Source organism: Notechis scutatus, chromosome 3 (genome assembly GCF_049901735.1).
Source record: "Notechis scutatus isolate UNSWTSFEM ecotype Mainland chromosome 3, rNotScu1.2, whole genome shotgun sequence".
In the NCBI taxonomy this organism is placed as follows: domain Eukaryota; kingdom Metazoa; phylum Chordata; class Lepidosauria; order Squamata; family Elapidae; genus Notechis; species Notechis scutatus.
The window spans coordinates 46,378,078-46,399,016 of NC_142011.1; the positions used below are offsets into that span (position 1 = coordinate 46,378,078).

The following is a 20,939-nucleotide window of genomic DNA, read 5'->3' on the forward strand; positions in this document are numbered from 1 at the left end:
CCAGGCATGTAGTTGTTACTTGCTGAGTAACCATGACTATTGCTGAGAATTACAGGAGTCTAAGGCCATACCTCTGGAGATTATTCATATTGGGGAAAATAGATATATTTATTTAGTTAGTAAATATATATGCCATCCATCTCACTGTTAAACTGCCTCTGGGTAGCTTACAAAATGATTTTTTCCATTCTTGCAATAGAAAATAAATCGTTCAAATGGTATGGGATAGTGAGGTGCCAAGACAAGAATGGAGGAAAAATAGAGAATGGAGAAATTTGTCTACCTTTAGATTTTCTTGCTACTTATAGTTGGTTTATGGGAGCTGCCAAGACAAAAAATTGAAAGAAAAAAGCCTGTAACAACCCTTATAAATCTGCTAATCTCTTAAGAAATGTATGAAAGGCCTAGCTGTCCTTGGCTTAAAATACTGATACAGCTTAAAATCTGAACACAAACTGCATTTTTATTTATATATGAAAAGCTGGGGTGTGGATTTAAATGAAACAGAACTAATGTATTTTAATGAATGAGGCAAAACTATACAAATTACACAACAAATGTACGTACAAATATATACAAACATACAGACACAGAAAGTAATTACATAGGGTCATAATAACACATAGTATAACTTTATATTGCAAAATGCTGTTCATTTTTTAAATTATATTAGACTGTGTGTTTGAAGTTGTGAGTGACACTCATGGAAAAATGTGAACCGAAATATGCTTTCCATTCAATGTGTCACTTAAATTTTGCCAGTACATATAGTCCTTGACTTAAAACAGTTCATTTAATGACAGTTCAAAGTTACAAAGGCACTGAAAAAAATGACATGACCATTTTTCATTCTGATGACTGCTGCAGTAGGCCCATGGGTCATGTGATCAAAATCCAGGCAACTGGTTCATATTTATGAAGGTGGCAGAGTCCTGGGGTCATGTGATCACCTTTTGCGAACTTCTGACAAGCAAAGTTGATGAGTAAGCCAGATTCACTTAACAACCATGTCTCTTACTTGGCAACTGCAGGCACTCACCTAACAACCGTGGCAAGAAAGGTCATAAAATGGGGCAAAATTCATTTAACAACTGGGTCGCTTTACCAACAGAAATTTTGGGCTCAATTGTGGTCATAAGTCAAGGACTACCTGTAGTGTTTGATAGAAATTATTGAGAGCTGGCACAAGAAATATGGGGAATATCCATCTTTCACCCCAAGGAAATGCTAACATTTGCAAATGTTAAAAAAAAGCTTTGGTTTTTGTTTGTCCAATTTTTATCCCATCTGTATGTTGCTTAGGTGTTAACAATCTCTTTTATGAACGTAGCCACTGTTACAAGCAAAAGGTTTGTCGCAAAGTTGGTTTCTTTAAATCCAAGCACAAGCAAAATATTCTGGCTTGAATGTTAGAATGCAAAAAAAGAGTGCTTTGCTACCTGGAGGAATTGCTTTGTAGCTGTTTAGAACAGTCTTAAAATACATTCTACCATGACATATTTACACATACCACACAACTTCCTATCTTCTGCATGCTTTTAAATAAGAGCATGAAACACCCCCTCTCAAGCTGTTCTGGGGATATAATTTGCCTTGCTCATTGTTATCTGAGCACCCCAGTCCAGCCCCATTTTTTCCAACTTTTCTTTCTACACTGATTCAGTTTTCTTTCTGCTATCCAAAATGTTTTTTTCAGACCAACCCAAATGGGAAAATAAACTGCAGTAAAACAATATAAGTAATTAGAAAATCTACCGTGGCTTTATAGTACTTTTCAGACGTTAGAGTGCTCCTCAGACAATGTCTTGGAATTTATAAGTAACCCTGTATTGCAAGTCAGCATTGCTATGATCTCTCTCATACAGGGGAGGCACTGGAATCAAGAGGCTGTGATTCGTCTAAAGCTACTTGCAATGTCTGTGACATAGATAAGGGGGCATGGTTCACAAGTCAAATCTCTGAGTCATTCATTATACTCCATTAGCTCTCAAGGAGGAAGCTTCTAAATGGAGAATACTATCTCATTTATATCAGAATAAGATGATGTAAAAAATTTATTGATCCCTTACGTGGAAGAGAGAACAGAGCACCCCATATATCCTCATAAGACAATAAGTGAAGGAACATGATATAAATATATGAACACTTAGCATTTTTAAACCAGATTAGGACACATATCCTCCTATTATCCATATGTACATAAATTCATATGTATATCCTTTCCAAGCAAGGAAAAACTTTTTCATGTTCTTGAAAAATGGCAACATTCTACTGCATCAAACACAATAGAGTTGGATGACAACAGGACTTCTTGGACAAAATACAAGTAGAAAAATATTGATATAATACCAATGCACAATACTAGATAACTTATTCTGTTTTTCTTTTTTAGTTATCATGTTGTCTGAAACATTAAGAAAAATTAGATGAAAATAAACAATTATTAACAATATACATTACTAGGAACTTGACTACTTTGGATTTTCCTCCTTTTAAAAATTGGAACAGCAATTTGATGCTCAAGAAAGACAGGTGTAAACTCCTTTTAATGAAGCATCTGCTTTCTTATAAAATAGTGAATGAATGGTCTATCATTTCACAGTGTTTCACATTTTACTGTGAGAGGGGAGAACTTCTGAATTAATAAGGTTTGCCTCTTTTTCTTTGCATTTGTGCCTCTAGACTCCAATCTATAAATATATGGCAGAGATATTGATGCATTTCACAGGTTTAAGGCATGACTGTTAGGTAAATAACATTTAAATTTCCAAACTGAATTTTGGCTAAAGTTTATTTTAATCTTGGTTTCTAATCTGCTGGGCAGAGCTATTGATGATGTCTCTGAAGGGATCATATTTTGTGATAGAGCACCTGCATGAAATCTCTAATTAATTCTCAGATGTTTCTAGTTTATAAAAACCTTTAAAATTGAAGGACTTCACATCCCCAGTGAGTTGTTGTAGTCAGAGTAGACAATCTCCATAAAGTGTGATGATGACCACTATTTTGGATAGCCTTTAAAAAGTATTGCATACATTCACAATGGACAGATCTTTCAATGTCCCTCTCCCCATCTGAAAGATAACATTTGAGTTTTTAAAAATTAAGAGCAACTGAAAGATCTTCCCCCTGAATTCTGCAGGTAAAAACAACTGTAGGAGAAGGGCATCTCTCATTTGCTATTTCTGAATAACTATCTCACAAGGTACCTAATTGGCCACCATGAAAACAAAATATTGAATTAAGTTAGACCTTGATCTGAATCAGCAAGCTGTTTCTTATATGCTAATACTAGGGGTATGGAACAGTGAATTGAAGTGTTTCCTAGATTTGGCAGTGTTTTACATAACTTGATAGTCTCATAATTACACCCTAACTATAACACCTGTATCATTTTATACTCCACTATTTATTTATTTATTTATTTATTGAAGGGTACACATAGTTTCTGAAGATTAATAGGCAGGAGAGGCAAATTCCAATTCTGAAAAATTTCTGAAATGTCAAAACAATATATAAGCTACCATGTTGGGGAGTTAATAAGCAGCAAGGTTCTTTGTTAAACTGAATTTCAGAGTTTGTTGTCAAAATAAATTATTTCTCTAATGTTTTTGAAAAAAGTGGAAAATATATGGGTGGGATTATTTTAGATTATAACTATTTTTCCCCCAAAATACAGTGACTTTGTAGTCAACTGGGACTAACTCTTAATTTCTATAAAATGCACAAACTATAAGGTTGAAGAAAGTATAGCTATTGAAATGATGTTCAAGGGAGCATTAGGTATCAAATTGGTACTCTTGACAATGTGCCATTAATGTTGGGCTTGTTATTATGGGAGCTAATACTATACTCTGGAAGGCACCAGCCTGATGTTGAAACAAAGGATTTATCTTTAGAGGTTAGCGTGCTGGCAAAAAGAGAGACTCTGAATAAACATGAGGCCAGTGAGCTATGATCAATTTTTCCCTTCCTTTCTTGAAGCGCTTGTATCTTTTTTCTATCCCTCAAACAGAAGGAAACATTTCCTAAATTCTTAGGTACTGGAATTGCACATGTAGGCACATATAAAGTAGCTCATTCTAGGTATGAAGAACTACACACCACCACTTCAAATCTTATAACTTTTTAAAGGCAGAAAGCCTACCTTGAAAAAAATAGGTGTCCCACATTCATGGTGCAGTAACAATAGCTGAATGACTGTGGTCTTAGCTAGCAGGGCCAAAGTCAATATTTTAAAAAGTGGGACATGAGCAGGCTTTCTAATGGAGCTAAATGTTCTCCTTGAAATTGAAAGCCAGAACTTGGCAAAATATCACAAGCTATTATAATTATGTTTAAGATATTCTTAATTGAATGAGTTGCTGCCCTCATGCTGCCAGCACAATACATAAAATAACAAGATATATAATGGCATAGATATGTAATACTCCCCAAGCACATCAAAATCCAAAATTAAGGCAGGATTTTTGCCCTTTAAGCCATCAATTTAGTGAGGTATTAGAAGATTATTAGGAACAAAGAAATAATAGTTGGTTATTTTATAATCTGAACAATATCAGTTTTGGTGATGAGGAATTCTGCTTGGATTGCTCTATGGGTATCTTATGAATTCTAGTTTTTAATAGCAGAAAACAAAAGATGCTCCCAGAGAAAGAACAAGGGAATGGAAAATGTGTATCTGGAAAGCTACTGAATGTGGCCAATAGTCTGGAAGAGATCAATTTGCATCCCAATACCAAAATAGGGAGACTTAACAAAGAGTGCGTACTATTGTACAATATCATCAATATCACATACTAATAAAATAGTGCTTAGGATCATTCATTGCAGATTTGAGCCCTACACTGAATAAGATGTCCAAGCTGGTTTTAAAAAAGACCAAGGAACGTTATTGCTGATTCATGCTGCAGAAGTGAGAAAGCCAAAGAATACCAAAAAGAAGTCACAATGTGTTTTGATGGTGTTGATCACAGCAAGTTGTAGTAAGTGCTAAGAAAAATGGGACTCTCAGAACATCTTATTCTCATAAGAAACTTACGGAAAGATCAGGAAGCCACAGTACAGTCAGAATATAGTGGAACAGACTGGCTCCAGATTGACAACTAAATGCAACAAGGCTGTATATATCCCCTTCTTTATTCAACTTATAAGCTAAATATATATTAAGAAGCTAGATAGGAAGAAGATTAACATTCTAAACAGGAGGAAGAAACATCAATAACCAGTGCCATGCTGATAATATTGCCCTAATAGCCAAAATGCAAAGGATTTGCAAGTCCTAGTAATAAAAGTCAAGGAGAACAGTGAAAAATATGACTACAGTAAAATATAAATAAAACCAAATACAATAGATAGACAAATTAGCCTTATAATTGACAAGAAATATATCAAAGTGGTGGATAATTTCTGCTTTTTAAGATCAACCATCAAAATAAAGGAACACTTTGCAGAGAATCCATAGTAGATTTGAAAAGGTATTCAAATGCTCGATACGTCTGTATCTACAAATATCAAAATCATGCAAGCCATGGTATTCTCTATGATTCTGTAAGAAAGTAAAAGTTGGACTTGAAGAAGCAATCTAGGAAAAGTATTGACACTTGAATTTTGATGTGGGAAAAGATGCCTGATTATATTGTAGACAGCCAGGAAAACAAATCAATATATCATCAAACAAATCAATTAATCCAGGCTCAAACTGTCCTACTTCAGACATATTAAGACCCACCTCTCTGAAGAAGGGTCTAATACTGGGAAAGGTGGAAGGAAAGAGAAGAAGAAAATGAACAGAGCAAGGTGGAGTGCACTTTTGGAAAGGCTGAAGGACCAGGTTAGGACAAGTTCTTCCTGAAGAAAATTGTTGTCACTAAGAGCTGATAATGGCCGGATAGCACATGATCTCCATCATCAGTAGAATGCAATGTTTTATGTCAATGTTGGGTAATTTTCTAGTGACAAGGAGCTGCATAGGAGAAGGGATGAAGGTGCAGAAGAGATGTGTTCAAAGTTCAAAGTTCTACTTTTTCTCAATCTTTCTCTGCATAATATTTTCTGCATATAATTTATAGAATTATATTTTAATTTTTTTTTCTAAGGTTGACCCTACATTTTCCAAAACTTCATATTTAAAAATGGACACCACCACACTGATCCTTGGGTATTATTAATTATAGATGTTCTGAAGGCCCACCAGTCCTTGGAAATGTAGCTATGAATACAGAATAGGACCTTATCCTAAATGTAAATGTGGAAAATTAAGCCTTCAGTTCCTTTTCTACATATAAGATTTGATGAGGGAAAAGACAAAGGAAGTTTCTTTATACAGTAAAACCTTGATTTAATGGATTTAACAAACTTTAAATTTGCATTCAAACATCTCTCCAAAACAGGAGATTAATTCCATTGTATCTGAAGTAGTTTGCTAAATTAACTTATATTTATAACTACTACTGTCAGTTTACGTCATCATATCAATTTATTCCCATTACTTAATATATAATTATGAATTATTAAATACTGTCATAAATTGATTCAAATAATGTACATTCAGATTTAAAAAACATTCATAAGTAAAGAAGCTCTGCCTTGTCAAATGATTTACTATATCAAGGTTTTGCTGTAGTTGGAAAATTTCCATTCAGAAAAAAAATTCAGCAGTCTATTCTGCTACGTTCAGGAAAGCAGGATGGTGTTTTAGAAAAATAGCAGTATTTAAAGACTGATATTGGGAATCTCCCCTTCCTTATTGTTCATACCAAAAACAACTAAGCAGATATTGGTAGTAAAAGTAAATTTTTGAAGAACAATCTGAAAAATTAACACTGTCATTTGGCTAAATTAAACTCAAGTTAAAATGTTAATTACTGTTATCAATGGTGGGATTCAAATTTTTTTACTACCGGTTCTGTGGGTGGGGCTTGGTGGGTGTGGCAGGGGAAGGATACTGTAAAATCTCCAGACAGAGGTGGTATTTGCCGTTTCTCCGAACTACTCAAAATTTCCGCTACCAGTTCTCCAGAACTGGTCAGAACCTGCTGAATACCTCCTCTGATTGTTATTAACTATCATGTCAACTCAATTTTTTTCACCTTCAAATTGGGTTGAAGAACTTTGGATAAGCGATACCATGTATCTCCTGACAAGGTGGAATAAGAGTTCTGCAGTAACTTTCTTGTTCAAATATCTTTATGACCCATTTCCAAAGTGTCCCTTCCTGCCATATAACTTCCAGAACTATAAGAAAATGCAAGAACAATGAACTGTTTTTGAGTTTGAATGCATAAACAATGTACCTCTTCAGAAACACAGATGAATGATCACAGGAAATGCAAAGTAAAAGCCAAAGTACAAGGCAAATTATTTTTACTTTTTGGTTTCACCAGCGAGCCATCAATATCCCACTTTCAGCAAACTCGATTTAACATTGTTTTGTTCATCAAAAGTCTTGCAATGTGAGATATCTGGCAGTTTCCATTGGCTTGTCTCCTCCAGCCAGATGCCTTGAAAAAAGTTTATTGGAACAATATTGCTCTTCAATAAGTTCCATTTGAACATTAAATACTGGGGACCTTGGCACAATACTGGCTGCAGTTGGGAATGATAGGGAACATGCTCATCCTTTGAGACATCTTCTCTTGGAAGATATGCATTTATTCTCGTTTGCCTTTTGTTACTTTAAAAAAAGATCAAGTTTTAAGAGTCATTACTTTTGCACATGGCTTTGTAAGGCAGAAAAATCTACTGAATACAGTAATATGAAAGACACATCCAATTTCCAGAAATCACCTCTTGTTTTGTCAGTTTTAAAAAATCTGATTGATCAAAGACTCATGTCTTGTATGAAATGTTATACATTCTTTAAAAAAGAAAGAAAAAAGTATATTTTCTTCTCAAGTTCTTTTCCACTAAGTACTGTCTATAATTAGATAGTTGTGGTAGAAATTTGTAGTCCAAATGGTGAACTGTAGATTTGCTAGATTTATGAAAAATCTAATAGCTTTCCATTGTAATGGTTAATATCAGAGCTCTGAGAAGCCAATGAGGGCAAGCATTATTAGTGCATGAGTTAGGGCAACCATGGTATGAAGCACTGGGTGACCTGAAGAATTTTCCACCATCATACTTGTGCCTGCAAAAAAAAAAGTAGTTGTGCGGATTTATTTTTTTAAAAAGTCAACAACCTCCTTTTCTAAGAAACAGGAGATTTATCAAATGTGTTACTGAATTCATATTTTACATTTTCTGGTACATGTATTAAATTCATAAACTAGTTATATTTCTCTCAAATATTAGCTGAAAACTGCAATCCCACAATTCTTCTCCATCTTAAATTTTAATCTAGACAGAGAAGAATTCAACTCTACCATTATTTAGTTCCAAGGAACAAGAAATCCTAAATTCTTGATACATAACCAGATGTTCATGAGATGGTTTCTCTATCTAATTTCCCTGAATGTATAATAACTTCAACATTTTTTCTACCATTCATGATATTCTTGAGATGCAGTCATGTACATTACATTGGATGATGTTCAGAAATAAAAGTGTGGAAAATGTGCTATTATTGATTCTTTAATATGGAAAGGGAAAAAAAACTGGGATTGGTCAACCCTGAAATGTTATTTTTTTCTGAATCATTTATTCTTAGTTTTCCTAATATACCACCAGGTAGGAAATTAAGGAAAATAAAATCAAGGAGGGGAAAATGAATGTGCTTGCCCTGGAAGACAACAACTTGGAGTTTTTAGAAATCTGGTAAAATGCTGACTCTCCTGGAAAAACAAAATGCAAGCAGTTCATTTTTTTTCTGAAAGCAGTAAGCAAATGTTCTAAATAAATGAATAACATACAAAATTGTATTTAGGAAAGGGCAGACGCACCACTGTTCCTCAGAATGTGTACATCTGCTGGATCACCATCTCCACCTGGGCCTGTTGTCCTAATTTGCACCAGTGCGTGAGTTGAATCTTCTTGGATTGGTATCTCAATCCAATTATTGTTGGCTATGTATAGAATAGGAGCTGAGTGTGTATCAGGATGATACAGCATCTGTGGATGAAAACACATTGCGTTTACTGCTGGCCTCTTCTGTGTTTTCAGTTTATTCCTCTTCTTTGTTTAGAAATCAATATCCAGAAAACCTACACATATTCTTCAATGAAATATGCCCATCTTGATATAACCTTGGGTCTATAGACAGTAGCTGCAGGTTGAAAACACATTCTCAAGAACTGCAAAATTGCCAACAAACATAGAACCAAGACTTTGGTTGCAGGACCTGCTTTTCAGTGATTAATGCAGCAATCCCACCATCCCATGAACTATTTGTAATGCTACCATGCTGCACTGATTTGTCATACTGCTCTTTTAAGAATCACTTGCTCATGGGGAAAATGCTAGATTATAAATACCTTGTAGCCAGTGACAACAGATTCATCTGCTTTGGCAATCACAGGATCCCACTTAATGCTTACGCTGGAGGTGGAAAATGTCCAGGTAATGTTGCCAGGCAGCATTTTTGGTGCTAGAAAATGTAAGATATAGATATTTATAGATAGTGAACAGAAGGCAAGCTGTAGCCTGAGTATCGCAGCCAACCACTTCAACTCTAAAAACTATTAATGTTTTATTTTAGTGACTCATAGATGCACCAAATTTCTTTTTCTGGTTCATTTGGAAAATGGAAGAATTTAAACATCTCCATTGTATTGTATTGATCTTTATTCCTAGATACTTAACAAATGAGATTTGTTTTTTTTCAGAAAAGCTTTTACACCTGAGTATAGGAGTATGATACTACTGTGTTTCTCACATAATAAGGCCGGGCCTTATTTTTTTTTGACCCCTGAAAAAACGGCTAGGCCATCTTTTTGGGGGTGACTTAATTTCCTCCCCCACCTAGAGCGGCCCATGTGCACGTATCTCTCCGTGAGGCCGCTTCTATCTGCCCATCGAAAGCTCCCTTAAGGACACAGTCCCCCCCCCAGCTGCTTCGGGCGAGGCGCAGCTGCCCCTGTCCCCTCGCCTTTAAGGCAGACTCTTTTCCGCGAGGGAAGCTTCCCAAGCGCATTCAACAGCCACTTCGATCAGCCAGTAGAAGAGGCCTGGGGAGAGCGCGCACACACACTCCCCTCGCCACCAGGCTGCTTCTATCTGCCCATCGAAAGCTCCCTTGAGGACACAGTCCCCAGCTGCTTCGGGCGAGGCGTGGCTGCCCCTGTCCCCTCGCCTTTAAGGCAGACTTTTCCGCGGCAGCCTGGTGGCGAGGGGAGTGTATGTGCACGCTCGCCCCAAGCCTCTTCTACCGGCCGATCGAAGCGGCTGTTGAATGCGCTTGGGAAGCTTCCCTCTCGGAAAAGAGTCTGCCTTAAAGGCGAGGGGACAGGGGCAGCCGCGCCCACCCGAAGCAGCTGGGGGGACTGTGTCCTTAAGGGAGCTTTCGATGGGCAGATAGAAGCAGCCTGGTGGCGAGGGGAGTGTGTGCGCGCGCTCGCCCCAGGCCGCTTCTACCGGCCGATCGGCCGATCGAGGTGGCTGGTGATTCTGCCTTCAAGGGAGCTTCTATCAGCTATCAGGGTATTCTAGCCTAGGCTACCTGCAGGGCACTCCTAAAGGCAAGTTTTCTGCCCCCCCCCAGCCCTGCCCTTTCCCCCCATTTCTCTTCACCTCGTGTAGTTCTAACGAATGATGTGAGAAATGGCGGGGAAATGCATGCTTTTAATAGGCCTTAATTTAGGGGGCGGGGCTTAATTTCACCTCCTGCCAATAAAACATGGTGGGGCTTCCTATTGGTGGAGGCCGTATTGTTGGAGAAACACGGTAGTTCACCTCCTCATGGTGCATCTTGGATAGCATGGTGGTGTGAACCAAATGACTAGGAACAATTAGCAGCCAGACTACATTGAAAATTTGACAGCTAATGACAGTTGGCAGCTAGACATCTTTGTAGAACTCCTGGCTCTCTTAATACATGGCAACAGATTTTTGACCTTCCTTGCCAGCATTGGTAAACTCTGAACAGGATGCGTACCCAACATGGTGTCTGCCAGAACTCACTGTTTAAATGGGGTCTTGTCTCTACCCCTCAGTATGACTATATCCACCACATTGTTTCCGAATGTCCATCAAGAGCTTACGCCAGCCCAATGTCTATTTTTTTTTCAACATAGACCACCCTGTCCTTGAATGGCTGGGTGGACTGGATCTTAACATTTGAACCACTATTAGTCCATGTATTTGCCATACGCTAAATAAATAAAACTTGAGTATAAATTGTGATTGCTCACACTGAAAACAGCCACAGCCATACCAGATCTTCACCTGTTCTTTTCCTCTGGAAATGTCAAAAAGGCTAAATCCCAGATATTTACTGAGACTTTTGTAAACTGGGAAAACGTAGTGGTCAAACTGCAGTGGGCTTGGGCTGCCGTACATTCTATTTTATCCATCTTTTCTCAGAAGGCGAAATGCCATATTTCCTATAGAGCTGATAAAAACAATGGCTGTATAATTCGTGATTTTGACATTTCTGCCTGGCATGCGTACCCTTCTCTTTCTTGCCATATGTCTCTGGTTCCAAATGCTCCCTTGTTTTACATTCAAGGGAAGGACCCTGATATTGTTTGCATACTCTAAGAGGCACTCAAAAGTAGCCCACCAACATGAAACAACAGAGAAATAATATATATTATAATATCTCCACTGCAAAATGATAGGTCTAGAAAATAATACCCGTGAATATCACATGCAGCTGAAGTACATGAAAAACAGAGGAGTAATTGCTATTTAATCAAATGTTCACTCACGTGGCTTTTTTGTCCAGAAACTCGTGGGGGAGCTTGCTGGCCCAGTCCCTGCCCCATTATATGCTCTGACTGACACATGGTAATTTGTGTTGGGATGGAGGTCAGTCACATGTGCCAAATTGACAAGACCTGCTGTTCTTACTCTGTCAGCAGCTTCTTCTTTGTCATCATGTTTCCAGTATCGGATCTGAAGACAGTAATATACATTTCTATTCAGAGGAAGATTCAGTTGATCCTAAGAAACAATCCTGACTTCTTAGGTACTAAATAATTTCTATTGACTTAGCATTACATGAATATAACTGAATAGCCCATGTTACCATTCCATAAGAACAGTGTGTCATTTTATAAGACAATTCAAATAAATGGATTGAGACTTCAAAGCAACTGATCTGCTTCTTAGTCTTATAGGTAATATTTTACAAGGTTCTGCCTTGTTCTAGTTTCAGTCCAATCTCTTACCTCGTAACCCAAGAGGACTCCATTCATATCATGATGTTCCACAGAATTCCAGGAAACATCTATTTCTGTGGCCATCACTGCCTTGACTGTAACATTAGAGGGAGCCATTCTTGGTTCTGTCAAAGTAAAATAATTTAATAGCAAAAAATTCCTTTACAGCTATGGCAAATCTAATCCAGTTTTAAAGATCAAGATCAGAAGCCAGACTCTTGACCAAAATGTAAAAGACCAAGCAGTAGACATCTCATCAAAAATGCTACCGATTAACTTTGTTAATGTGCTTTTAGGAGAAACAGAAGAAAATTAAACGGATTCTAAGCTAGAATCTGTAGAACAAATTATAGCTGGCTATATATTTACTTAGAATTTTACTTTTATAACTATTAAAGAAAATTCATATACTTTCCCAGACTTCATGGTATCTAGGAAACTGTCAGATAGCAATATATATGAAAATCAAGAACTTCTGCTACAGATCTTTTAAACTCTTTTTAATCACAGCTCACCTTCTTCTGCAGAATGCACAATAGATACTAGGCTCTCTGGCCCTTCTCCCTTCCTATTGAAGGCCTTGATCTTCACTTCAAATGGTGTATAGGGAGCAATGCTCTCATTGCGGTAAACATAATGTAGTGATTCTGCATGGGACACATTTGCAATCTTCCAGGACTGGGTACCTTCTTTCCGGAAATAAAGCGAATATCCAAATTCATCTCCATTTTGGTATTCTCGTTGCATTGGCTGAGATGAAAGTTGTGATATGAAAAAAGGAGGGGTAGGACAGCAACAAACAACCAGTGAACAAAACAGAAATACTGAACAATACTTATGCAGTTGAGATTTTATAGTTCCATTATATTACAGGTTAATGTATGCAGTTAATGTACACAAAACATCCAAATGAGCAAAAAGACCTAACATAGCAGATAAAAATCTGAACCCAGTAACAGTATGTGAAAATATATACTCTATAGTATATACAGTACATATGTATTCTCCTGCTCACTCTATGAATTCACTACTACAATATTCTCAACAGATAGCACCCAATCTAGACAGATTCCACTATTTTCTGAGATAATCCATTCCACTGCTGAATTGCTCTCTGTACTGGGAATTATTATTTTTTATATCCAACTATTCTAGTTTCCTGTAATTTAAATCCATTTCTTTCCAGTCTTCTGGAACAGCTCTGAAAAATTTTACTCTGCCCTTTCATGACATCTTTCAGATTCTTGAAGACTGCTATCATATGTCCCTCCAGTCTTCCCTTTTCCTGGTTAAGTATATTCAGTGATTCAAATCATTCTTCAAATAACTGGAGGCATTCTTCCAGTCCCTTAATAATCTTGGTTTTTGTCTTCTTGGCATTTTTATCTTTGTCCTCTCTAAAATATGATGTTCAAAACTGGGCCCCATATTTTTAGTATGGTTTCATCAATGTCAATCAGGGAGGAATTATTTTATTTATTTATATTTCATGTTTCTAGACCTCCCACCTCCCATAAGAATTATTCTCTAGGTACACTCCTGACACTGATATTATATTTCAGCTCCATTACATTGTTGCTCACATCCAATTTTGAATCCACCTAGGCAATTTTAGCATATTTTCCTATCCAGTATGATCTCTACATCCTACATTTTAATAGAATGTAATGCATCCATGTATTTTAATCCAATTTCTATAAAATTTTTACAGGTGGGTGAAAGCCTATTGTACATAGTAGCTTTAATGTAATATTCCATATCTATTAAACAATATATGTTTGCATTTTTATAAAGTTATTCATGCAAAGTTTATAAAGAAAAAGTTGGCACATCAAAAATGATTTCTCCATGACTACGCAAGAAAATACAGGAAATATAATATCAGGTAACATTTTTTTTACTGCTTGTCTATTTGACTCACATAGGAGTCAAACCTACTTGAAACAATACTAACATTCATGTGTTTTGAATAGCTGGTTTATTTCTATGTTCCTGTTAAATAGAAACTGTGTTACATTAATTATGAAAATGTACGCTTGTGTAGCCAACTTACTGTCCAATTGATAATGAGTTCCCCTGGTGCTCCTCCTCCTCCACTGAGTCCTGATGGTGCAACAGTAGGGGCTGTTGTGTTCCAAGTAAAAAACACAGTGTGCAAGTCGAATTAGGGGGGGAAAGCCAAAAAACAGTGAAAATACCCCATAATTTAATAAAGATATAGCAATATAGCCAGCTGTTCTACACTAAATCAGATCACTTGTTCGGTAACTGCTATATATTGTAGCTCAATACTGTAAATACTGATTGGTAATTGATAGTCATGATTTTAGAGAGCATTTCAATTATTCAGATCCGAGGCTGGAATTTTCTATATTCAAAATATCTATTCTATCACCGAACCATTTCCTCTTCCTTTCAATCTACCAAGTGAAAGATAAAATGACATAAATGAGATTTGGATTGACTAGTCTTTTGTTTTATGACTTGGTTAACATGATTATTATTTTTGAATACTTAAAGGATTCTCAAACTATAGATTGGGAATTCCTGGGGCTCATGACCAATTTAGATGAAGGTCTCCTCTTTTTAATGACACCCAAGGCATGGAATTTGAGCTTAGACTTCTGAATGTTGCTAAGTCTAATGCAATAATTAATGAGTGGGATCACACAAAGTAATTTATAATGTTAAGCTATTGTGGAACCACAATTTGTGAACCACTGTTTTAAAGGATAACGTTGTTAGATCTAGGTAAGGAAGCCAAAATACCATGCAGTAAAAAAGTTTTTAACTAATATGCACTTTTCGAAAAGAGAATTTTAGTCCCCAGAAAGTATGAAAATTATACAAATTATGATTATAAAACTTAACACCAGCTGGCTGCCGGATCCAATGGAAGAAGAAGATAATGTATATGGGCCATTACCTTGTTATGAGAATACTAATAACATTATGCAGCTGCTCCACATTTTGTTATTTTATGTTTTATATAAACTCACCAGCTTCTTTGGTTCGAATTTTAGCAGATGGCCCACTGGGCTCTCCACTACCAAGGATGTTGCTAGCCTGGACACGGAATTCATAATCCATCCATGGTATAAGGTTGATAACTTGGGCTGTTTCCGCATTGCCTTCGATATTTGTGGGATCTATAACCCAAAAGCACAAAAACAGAATAAATAGAACAGCCAGCACTAAAAGGGAGAAAAGGTTAACTCTCTATTGAAACCTACTTAGTGCAGGCCACTGCCCTCAAGAAACTTACTGGTACGCATTTGCTTCCATTGTGGAAAGAGTGGAGTGCGGGCCTGGATGACATATTTCGCTATGGGGCTGTGGTTAGCAGAACCTTGACTCCAACTTAGCTGTACTGTGGTGTCCTTGATATCCCTCACCACCAATCCCCCAGGAGGGCCTGGAGGACCTACAAAAAAGAAACAACAGAAATTTCATTTAAAAATCTGGCTCAAGTGATTCGTAGGCTTGCTGGAGGAAGGAGCAAATGGGAAAATCGCTATTGCATGGTCTTTCCCTGCCATAATAACAGTCCTATTCGGAATTCAAATGATAATGTTCAAATCGTCCTTTAACATACAATTTTCAAAGCTGCAACAACAACGAAAGAGAACACAATACATGTTATACTTTGACCAGAGTGGATAGATGCAGATTTCATAAAAAAATAAATGGCACCTATGGCTGAGGAATATGATGAATTACATAGTTAGCGCATGCCTTAGACTAAACAAATACAAACTGACCATCAACTAGGGGTAGGATTCTACCAGTTTGCACCTGTTCACTTGTAAACATTCTAAGCAGTTTGGAGAACCGGTTGTTAGAAGAAATTACTGGCCTAATCCTGTAAGGAAGGCAGGAAGGAAACATTCTGGTGTTGCTTACAGAAACTGCCTCTCCATCAGCCCTTATTACATTCTTGGCAGGACTAGACTTCCTGTCTCTGGAACGTCTCTGGAGTTTTTTTCCCCTCCTTTGCTGGTACTTTGCTTGTGTGGAGTGACCATTCAAAGTTACAATGGCACTGAAAAAAGTGACTTATGACCATTTTTCACACTTACGACTGTTGCAGCATCCCCACAGTCATGAGAGGCCAGGCGAGGAGATGCATGCCTCGATGTGAATGATATTGAGTTGGCCATACCCAGACAATAACATGACCACCAAGCCATGTCCATCACCTAAGCCACGCCCACAGAACCGGTTGTTAAAAATTTGAATCCCACCCCTGCCATCAACCATACCCGCCAAAAATTAGAATAAATCTTAAAACCAGAGCATGTAACAATGTAAACTGCAGCTGTTGAAAAAAGTATAAAAACAAGCTAAAAAGAAAAAAAGAGAAGAGAGAATAAACACCAAAAATATGGAAACTGATAGCAACAAAGAAGCATGAAAATGAACTGGAATGGGTAACATGCCAACCACCTCTGATTTGGTACACAATGTAATGCCCTTCCCCCCAAAAATCTAAGCTATAGTACAGAACAAAATGTGTGTATCGCAATTCTCTGCATGCACTAAATATATGAAATAAATAAAAAAGCAGGAAGATATATTATAGATTTATAAGTTATAAGCACAGACAATATGGTTTTAACAAGAAAAATGCAAAGGACATAGGTTGTCACAATCCATCAGTGTCCTCCCAACTGACGAAGAACAGTCATCACAAACACAGCACAGAGTATTCAAAAAGCAAAATAGCAAAACAATCTTATAAACTTCAACTCTATCAAAAGCCCAACATTAGTACACCAGTTCCATGTAAATTTTATTTACCAGCTCTTCACAAATTTGCGGTAGAGCAAAACTATTTCAAAACTTATGATTGTAGATAATATTCAAAGGAATTTTTTAAAAAAATCATATTGTAAGAAATAATCTCCACATGCCTCTTATTTTACTTTTGAATGCAGTGTACATTTAAATGACTCTGTTTACTTGAAGTGCTGTGCTGGTGTGCTTTTAAGACTGATATTAAAGCATAGTAATTTATACTATGTTGGATGGATTTGTATACATGTAACAAAATATACTTCTATCTCTTATATTGATGCATGCAGAAATAAGAGTCACTTTCAAATCACAGAAGTCAGCTATCTCTCAGGCAGACAAAGCAGAAGCAATTAAAAATGGAAATTGTTATTTCAACAAAAAGGAATCAAGAAAAAAAATACCTCTCACAACTAGTACAGCTGTTTCAGAGGCACTGTCCACCACAGTCTGGGCTGTGCAAGTATATTGGCCAGCATGTTTTAGTTGAGCATTCAAGACTACAAGATCTCCAATATTCTCTTTCTGTTCATGGGAGAAACAAATCATCAGCAACAGTGTCACAGTCAAAAAGGAAGTTTGCAATGCATACATTTAAAAGGATGTTTTAAAAACTGTACGTTATCTTGGAAATAGACATACCTTTGACAAAAAGACTTAAGACCATCATACCTTACGACTTGTTTGCTAGGGGAAAGAGGGGAAGTAGCATAAAATACTCACTCTACTAGCTCGTTTATAATGACCTTCAGACTTGCTGAAATCAATTAAAATGTCATCCAGGGACCAAGTAAAAGTAAGGTCCATTGTTGGGTCATGGGTGGCATGGCATTGGAGGGTAATATCTTCACCTAAGTTGATGTCAGCACTGGATGGTGCAAGAGTGATTTTAGTAGCATCTGCAAAAGGATAAGCAAAGTAATAATTCACAGTGCAAAGCCATTTGTATGCATATGAACATTTTAAAAAAAACCTTGGGAAGATGCATGGGAGCTGGTTTCTGGTATCACTTTCTGCTCTTAGAGTGGAAAAGGAATTTTAAAAATCCCATGACTCCTGGAAGGTCTTTTTAGGTTCCACAGGAGTGGATAGTAAATTAATGACATGTTCTTCTCTTCCAGAGAAGAATCTTTATTGACAAAATGTACTACTACCCTTTCTATTGTCGTTGCATTCGTTCCCATGGAAATAAAACATTTATCCTTACCACGGACTGACAGAATTCCTGTGCTGTTTGCTTTGCCCATGAAATTCTCAGCAAAGCAAGTGTATTTCCCTTCATCGGGCTTGCTAATATTTCGAATGATCAAGGTGCCATCTGGAGTAATAATTATGCTGCAATGAAAACAGAGACCAACAGTAAACACATGGACATGACAATCACAGAAGCCTGGGTTAAAGAAATGGAGGGCATCAAGACGCGGATGAGTGTTGCCCTGTAGAATAAGGAAGGTGTCGACAACAATATTCCATACAAAATAGAACTTCAATGAAATGGATGGAGTCACTGATGGCTTGCATCTTCTCATCAGTAAGACTGCAATACTGTTGTGGTTAGGATGTTATGTTTAAGAGACAAAAAGAAAGAAAAGAGGATAACTAGATGGTGGCAGGCGAATTAAACTAAATCCTTAAAATACCCTCTGCTCACTGGCTTACTTTAAAGTTATCTGGAAGGTTACAGCCAGTGAACATTTCAGTTATAGTGCTATGTTAAGATTCAGGGGACTCAAGTCCACCCAACCATAGAGCTGACTTTGCATATTCTTTCTCTCCCTGTCTTTCTGTGTCTGTCTGTCTGTCTGTCTGTCTCTCTCTTTGTGTCTCTGTCTCCTTCTCCCCGCCCCCCTCTGTGTTAATGTCTTTGTCACAAAAAGGTGTGTACTCAGTTACTTCAAATGGTCTGGCACAGCCAATCAAAACAAACCTTCAGTATTCTATTCTATAATCTCTTTTCTTCTCTTCTTCCATGCCATGCCATGCCATGCCATGCCATGCCATTCTATTCTATTCTATTTTCTATTCTATTATGATACAACATGCTGCCATCTGGATATCACTCACATTTAAATCAACTAATGGGCTTCAAGCAAAACCACAGCAGATTATATGTCTTTGATCCTTAACTGGAAATCAGGCCAACAGAAGACAATTTCAAGGAAGCATGGATGGGATCAGACCAAACTTGCATTAAAATCAGTCCCACATTTAGAGTAACTACTAGAGCTTGCATTAACTAGAATATTTATAAAGCTATTGACACTAAGCTAAAAATAGAAATGGGTTTCTCCTACCTGGAACTGTTTCTCAGAAGTTCAGTCCCTTTGGTCCAAAGTATTAGAGCCTTTGGGGCAGCTCTGGGCTGACAGTGAATAATAATTTCTCCACCTCGAGCTGCTGGTATCAATTGTCTGACAGGATTTAGTCGAAAATCTGGAGCAAAAGCTAAAGAGAAAAGGCAATTAATGAGATCCTACAAAAGAAAAAAAGTCACAAAAGCAATTATTTCTTGGTCATTAAAAATAATTTGTAATAAGATTGCCTAATGCACCATGCAAGAGCAACTACTTTAAATTCATTGCCTCCGGTTAATTAAATAATTGTAAATATTATAATAGTGTAAAAGTCAATGTGGTTAGCATGAAGATCCTGAAAAGTTGCTCAATTCTTCCCAAACTTTCACCAATACCTTTCTGCCTTTTGCATGCTTTTCTATATAAAAATCTACAGCATCTATTAAGCAATTTAGCTAAGTGCCAAGGCACTATTCTATCCAGCTTTTTAATCAGAACAACCTGCAGTTTTCAAAACCACACTATCACAAAACCACACTGTTGACCAGGAATCTAATGTTTCTATTAACAGCCTTGAGGAAGCATATGTGCCAATGTCACCATTGCCCCTGCTAGCCTTCAAGGTCATGGACAGTTCCTCAGGAGACACCTGGTGTCCTTGGAGGACCTCCAAGGGAGCGGATGGCTATTTCTGTACTTCTTTATCTTATCTAGAGTGTGCCAGCTTGTCTGGGTGGTGTGTGCCAGTCCTTCTGGGTGGAGGAGTGGACAATATAGCAAACATGTAAATATGAGCATCAAAGTGTGTTCAGGGTTCCCTCTTCCTATGAGGGGCCCATCTTTATTCAGCTGAATAAATGCGTAAAACTTATCAAGGCAAACACCTGGACTCGTCTTTATTTACACTGAGCCACACCTGAAACTGACAAAACAAAACAATAGTATGTTCAGTTCAGGACAACTGATTAAACAGACTTAGCACTGAGGGCTGGGAAAATTAACTTCCCTACCTTATTGATAGAGCAACTCTCATTTAATTCTTGGGAAGCCAGAAATTACCTTGGACATACAATTCCGCACTTGCATAGATTTTGCCATGTTTGTTCTCTCCTATACATTGGTACATCCCTGAGTCTTCCACTGTTAACTTTAATATCTTTACATTCCCACCATTCACTTCAATGCGATTCTGTTTAGACGAGGGAATGTCAAAAATAATGTTATTAAAATGTTTTGAATAAAACAATAAAAGAATGCAAACTATAAGAAAAAATAAAAAAAATTGCAAGAAAAAAAAGAAAATGAAAAAAGAAATAAAAATGACCCCTACTCCCCCACCAAAAGCAATTTTTCACCCTCATCATGGCAATGAAAAACAGTTTCACAATCTCTTTACCTTCTTTTAGGTAACAAATACAAAACTTGTTATCCCATAAAACATCTGTTAATAATGAGCAAATCAAATAAGTAATGTCATTCTTCAATCCAGTTATCAGCAAAAGTTCCAAATAAATCTATAAGATGTTAACATTAATGAACATATACAAACTCAACATTCCATATCTCAACTTCAAGGTCATGGACAGTACAA

General features: G+C 37.0%; 1 protein-coding gene across 1 annotated transcript in view; it reads right to left on the bottom strand.

The window, feature by feature from the left end:
- Window positions 1–2,036: 2,036 nt before the first annotated feature.
- Window positions 2,037–20,939, bottom strand: part of CNTN2 (contactin 2) — a 49,889-nt gene continuing 30,986 nt past the window's right edge. The window contains exons 10-23 of the mRNA XM_026676807.2: window positions 20,408–20,537; window positions 19,349–19,499; window positions 18,262–18,389; window positions 17,778–17,953; window positions 17,459–17,579; window positions 15,526–15,684; window positions 15,260–15,409; window positions 14,314–14,384; window positions 12,776–13,010; window positions 12,270–12,385; window positions 11,808–11,994; window positions 9,414–9,526; window positions 8,883–9,051; window positions 2,037–8,131 (exon numbers count right to left, since the gene is read on the bottom strand). Coding sequence (XP_026532592.2) covers window positions 8,022–8,131; window positions 8,883–9,051; window positions 9,414–9,526; window positions 11,808–11,994; window positions 12,270–12,385; window positions 12,776–13,010; window positions 14,314–14,384; window positions 15,260–15,409; window positions 15,526–15,684; window positions 17,459–17,579; window positions 17,778–17,953; window positions 18,262–18,389; window positions 19,349–19,499; window positions 20,408–20,537 — 2,016 coding nt within the window. The 3' untranslated portion in view covers window positions 2,037–8,021. The remainder of the gene's footprint in view (window positions 8,132–8,882; window positions 9,052–9,413; window positions 9,527–11,807; window positions 11,995–12,269; window positions 12,386–12,775; window positions 13,011–14,313; window positions 14,385–15,259; window positions 15,410–15,525; window positions 15,685–17,458; window positions 17,580–17,777; window positions 17,954–18,261; window positions 18,390–19,348; window positions 19,500–20,407; window positions 20,538–20,939) is intronic.